Raw genomic sequence first — 4,312 nt, forward strand, 5'->3', positions numbered from 1 at the left:
CGGGAAGGATCAATTCGTAAGAGCTCCGGAAACTAAATCTTCGGAGCCCCCGTAAGAGGGTTCTTTTACTATGCGATAAAAATCGAACCAGAACCGGAACCAGAGTTTTCTGGTTATCCCCGGTATTTTTAATCATCGAAGATCTTAAGATATAATCAACGGTCATTATTCGATATTCATCTAACAAAACCCAGTGAGGGTTTTTATGTTTCAACATTATTAATACTACCATTTCGTTGAGCTCAGTTATCCCCCCCTCTTATCCATCCATGGCTACCTCTTTCATCTCAGTTGCTAAACCCTTCGCTTCTCACAAACTAAACCTACCTTCTTTCTCTAATCAGATACTTTCAGGTCTGTTAACACCTCTACAAATTGATTTTTCTATTTCCACTTCCATTTATTTCTCCGTCAATTAATTGTATATGTTTATTGAACAGGTTTGAGAAGCAACACTTTGAGAATCAATGCAGTATCAAAGAAATGGGAAGCATCAAAGGTATTTTTTTTCTTTTTACTCAATTTTCATATTTAATTTCTGGGTTCCTGATATTTTCTTATAATTTGATGAGAATTTCCCTCTTTGATTATAGGTTGTTCCTCAAAATGATAGGGTTCTAATTCGTCTTGAAGAATTGGCCAAGGTATATTTAATTTGTATTTTGTTTTCTAAGGAAATCTTCCATATTATTAGGGTTTGTGCATGAAAGCCAATTGGGAAGTAAAAGTTGGGTTTAATGTATGCAATATCCATTTTCGAATTTTTGTTTTCTTAGAGTCTTATTAGTTCTCGAATGGCAGTTATTTTGGAGCAGCTGAACATCCATTTTGTCTTAAAAGAGACTTTAGGATCTTCATAAGAGAATTAAATGACCACTTGCCTCCTTGGCCAAGTTGGTAAAGCATCAGCTTTCAGACCTTTAGGTCAAGGGTTTAAGGGGGTGGGGTGCTGGTCAAGGGTTTAAGGGGTGGGGTGCTGGTGATGTAAACTTAGAATCAATGATTTGCGATGGTAACATTCTCATGTTTCTGTTTTTTGGGTAGTCTGATGGTACTAGAATTTATTATACTAGGCCTACGGGTGATTGTGTTGGATAATTAGTTATGTCAGGGTAGATTTACTGGTATTGTACTAGTGAAACACAACTCACTTACTGCCAGTAAGTGTTTTTCAATCAAGCATCTTGTTATCTGGACATTGCACCTTAATGATGAGGTGTGGAGTCTGACCTGAACTTTACACAAGAGGATCTACTTTGGTCCTTCGTTTTTGTAAATGGAGTGGGGGAAAATCTAAGGCAGCTCTAACTGCATGCATTATTGCTTTTAACTTAATTGAATTTTTCGCCCCTTAAAAACTTGATTCTGGTAAGAAAACCTACAGTAGGTAAGTTGTTTATTAGGCATCCAGATTTTCATTTATTCTCCTGCTAACAAAGGGAATATTGTTATGGGTTCAGAAATCTGCTGGAGGAGTGTTGTTGCCAAAATCCGCTGTGAAATTCGAACGATACTTGATGGGGGAGGTAAGCCAGCTTTAACTACCCAGATATGTGAATACATTTGCACGAACAACATGCCAGGAAAGCATTAAAAAAATCCTATAAGTCAATTCTACTGCATTGAGGTATCTAATCCATTTTCTGTAATTCTTTTGCAGATTTTGTCTGTTGGTGCCGAAGTACAGGAAGTAGAAGCTGGAAAGAAGGTGAGCCGAGTTTTAGACATTCTTAGTGATTCCAAATCAACAAGTTATTCGCTGTGTTTCTATTTGATACGAGATGGGCTTTTGCTCTCTGGTTTATTTCCCTTTTCTATTTCTACCTATTGTGTCCACGCTTCCTTCTTGCTAATGAATACAACATATCTTTTGGCAGGTTCTTTTCTCAGACATTAATGCGTATGAGGTAAGTGGTGCCACAGTAAATTGTCACCAGTCAGAGGAAGTTATATTTGATTTATGCCACTTAGGGTTGTTTCCTTTGCGTTATTCTAGTTCAGAACCTCATCTTATGGCTGTATTTGCATGCACATCATGAATAACTGTCCCTACCATCTCTCAGTAAGTGGTGCTCCCTTATCCTGTGAAAAGTACGAATTCAAATAAAGCTCACGAGTCATGTCATGTGTGTATAAACCTCTGCAGACTTTGACCACCAAAAATCTGTATGTAGAGCATAGGACTATGGATCTCCTTGTATACCCTCCAGAAATCTGAAACTTCTATGTATGCATTAGTTGGAAAGAGGAGTTATAAACAGTGAATTTTAACCTAACAACTTAAGTTACCCTGCCATGAAGCTGACTTGACTGCATCCTTGATTCATATGAAGATGCTTTTTTTATTCTGTTATAAACTGGACTACTGGTTTTAGCATTCTTTTATGACTTTATGGTGTCGTGCAGTATCTTTCTATATAGTGATTTTACTTGCATTTTTATATGCAGGTGGATCTAGGATCGGATGCAAGGCACTGCTTTTGTCGAGTGAGTGACTTATTGGCCGTGGTCGAGTAAAAAGAAATGTTTCAGTTACATTCCTTCGTTTAAGTTATGCGCTTAAATTTCCATAACCGAAAATCTGCTATTGATATTTTATTATGCAAGACAGTGATTCCTTGTGGGTAATGCTTTTGATCTGAGTCCACTTTAAAGAGATAAATTGTCAAGGATTCCTTATGAGTAATGCTTTTCTCTGTTAATATCATGTCTGCAACACGGCTTTGGCATGAAATGACATTTATAACCTTATACAAGTGTGGATGAAAGTTTCAGTCAGAATAGGCATGAGCCAGATTTAACCTCTGCAGGCTACATTGGTTTCAGCATTTAAGGATGGAGAAAACAAAAAGTTAAAAGATTTGTTTTATTGAACTAACACGGATTCACTACAAGAATTGATGAAAACCTAAAATGAAACAAGAAAAAAAGAGATGCTGAAGTTTGATTACGGTGATCTCCTTCTACCAAATGACCTACCTATCTGCGATTTTTAAGAGCGCCCTAAAGTGGTCTTAGGCTTTTAGCACGTTGCAGCTCTATCATGATTCTTTTATTACTAAGCAAGGCAGATGAAGGAAAAAAGTCAAATTAGAAACGAAAATCAATGTTCTTAGTTCAATTAAATTTCATTTAGTTCTTAAAGAATCAATAAAATTGGAAAAACAGAAGAGATACAATTTTGTTAAAGTGCCATTCCATATTATATTTTAATTTAATTAAGCGGATTATAGCAATGTGGGACAATTGTCCTTTTACACGCCCCCTAGGCCTTACATGTGGACCTACGTTCGAGTTACCAGTCCATCGGTAACAGGTGTACATAGGTGAGTGACTAAATCAGGAGGTAACACCTTGGCCAATATCGGCACTGGCCTACACCCCGGGTGTACAAGTGACAATATCGGTTAAACACTTCGGCCAGTAACTCGGCCTACACCCGGCGTACGCAGGTCTGAGTCCGGGACTTAGCACTGATACTATGTTAAAGTCTGCGGGCATCCAACTCAAAACCAATTGGCAATGAGTGGGGCGGCTCTTCCATATTATATTTTAATTTAATTAAGCGGATTATAACGATGTGGGACTATTGTCCTTCTACAGATTTCAACCAATGTTTATCGTGAGCAGTGAATGAAAAATATAAAATGAAACAGAGATTATTTGGCATGCCCGGCGGCAACTATATTGGACGAGACCCAAAAGACGATCCCAAATTCTTTAGAACAACTTGGGGAACACAAATCAAATAATAAAATCACGCATGCATGTATGCTAGATCAACTTAAGGGAGCATACGGGGAATTGATGGTTGTGTTGTGCTTGGGGTTCTGCTTGGCGTGTGCTTGGTGTTGTGGTTGTGCTTGGGCTCGCAGTCGCAAGATTATTTACAAATCTACAATCTTTACGAATTTCTCCTTCATTACCAACTTTAACGCCAACCGCACCCAACTTGACCATAGCTGCACCAAATCGAGTCAAGAACTGGACATTATCATTCGATAATGTCTTAACCAACTCTGCAGTCGACAAATCGAATGCTATGTTTTGATCTATAGACAATAATCCTCTATTCATTCTTATTTGCTGGTAAAACGAATTATCCACAATATTTGTACTGGTAGAATTTTGGTCTAGATCAGCTTGGCCGGTGTTAAATTTGGCCGTCTCTTTGGGGCATATCTTTTTCAGTGTTTCAGTTAAATTCCGGTCCTCGATTTATCTGGTGGAGAACTGTAGAGTCGGCTTTCAAAATTCCCGCAACTCGCTTTACCTAGTGTATGCCCTCCTACATATACAGACACATGTTCAC

The 4,312-nt window shown here is 38.1% G+C and overlaps 1 protein-coding gene across 1 annotated transcript; it reads left to right on the forward strand.

Annotated features, from left to right (window-relative positions):
- The first annotated feature begins 204 nt into the window (after positions 1 to 204).
- On the forward strand, positions 205 to 2,753 carry LOC113297326 (10 kDa chaperonin 1, chloroplastic-like). The gene is made up of 7 exons (XM_026545759.1): positions 205 to 354; positions 441 to 499; positions 594 to 644; positions 1,461 to 1,526; positions 1,661 to 1,708; positions 1,878 to 1,907; positions 2,449 to 2,753. The coding sequence occupies exons 1-7, from the start codon at positions 270 to 272 to the stop codon at positions 2,515 to 2,517; spliced, it is 408 nt and encodes a 135-aa protein (XP_026401544.1). The 5' UTR covers positions 205 to 269; the 3' UTR covers positions 2,518 to 2,753.
- Positions 2,754 to 4,312: the final 1,559 nt, after the last annotated feature.

The sequence above is a fragment of the Papaver somniferum genome, chromosome 7, assembly GCF_003573695.1.
Source record: "Papaver somniferum cultivar HN1 chromosome 7, ASM357369v1, whole genome shotgun sequence".
Classification (NCBI taxonomy): domain Eukaryota; kingdom Viridiplantae; phylum Streptophyta; class Magnoliopsida; order Ranunculales; family Papaveraceae; genus Papaver; species Papaver somniferum.

What these genes read in the sequence shown, in the direction of transcription:
- LOC113297326 (XM_026545759.1), top strand. Translation starts at nt 270, where the DNA reads ATGGCTACCTCTTTCATCTCAGTTGCTAAACCCTTCGCTTCTCACAAA. An exon ending in AGAAATGGGAAGCATCAAAG is followed by an intron (nt 500 to 593) that starts GTATTTTTTTTC and finishes CTTTGATTATAG; the next exon opens with GTTGTTCCTCAAAATGATAG. An exon ending in AACGATACTTGATGGGGGAG is followed by an intron (nt 1,527 to 1,660) that starts GTAAGCCAGCTT and finishes ATTCTTTTGCAG; the next exon opens with ATTTTGTCTGTTGGTGCCGA.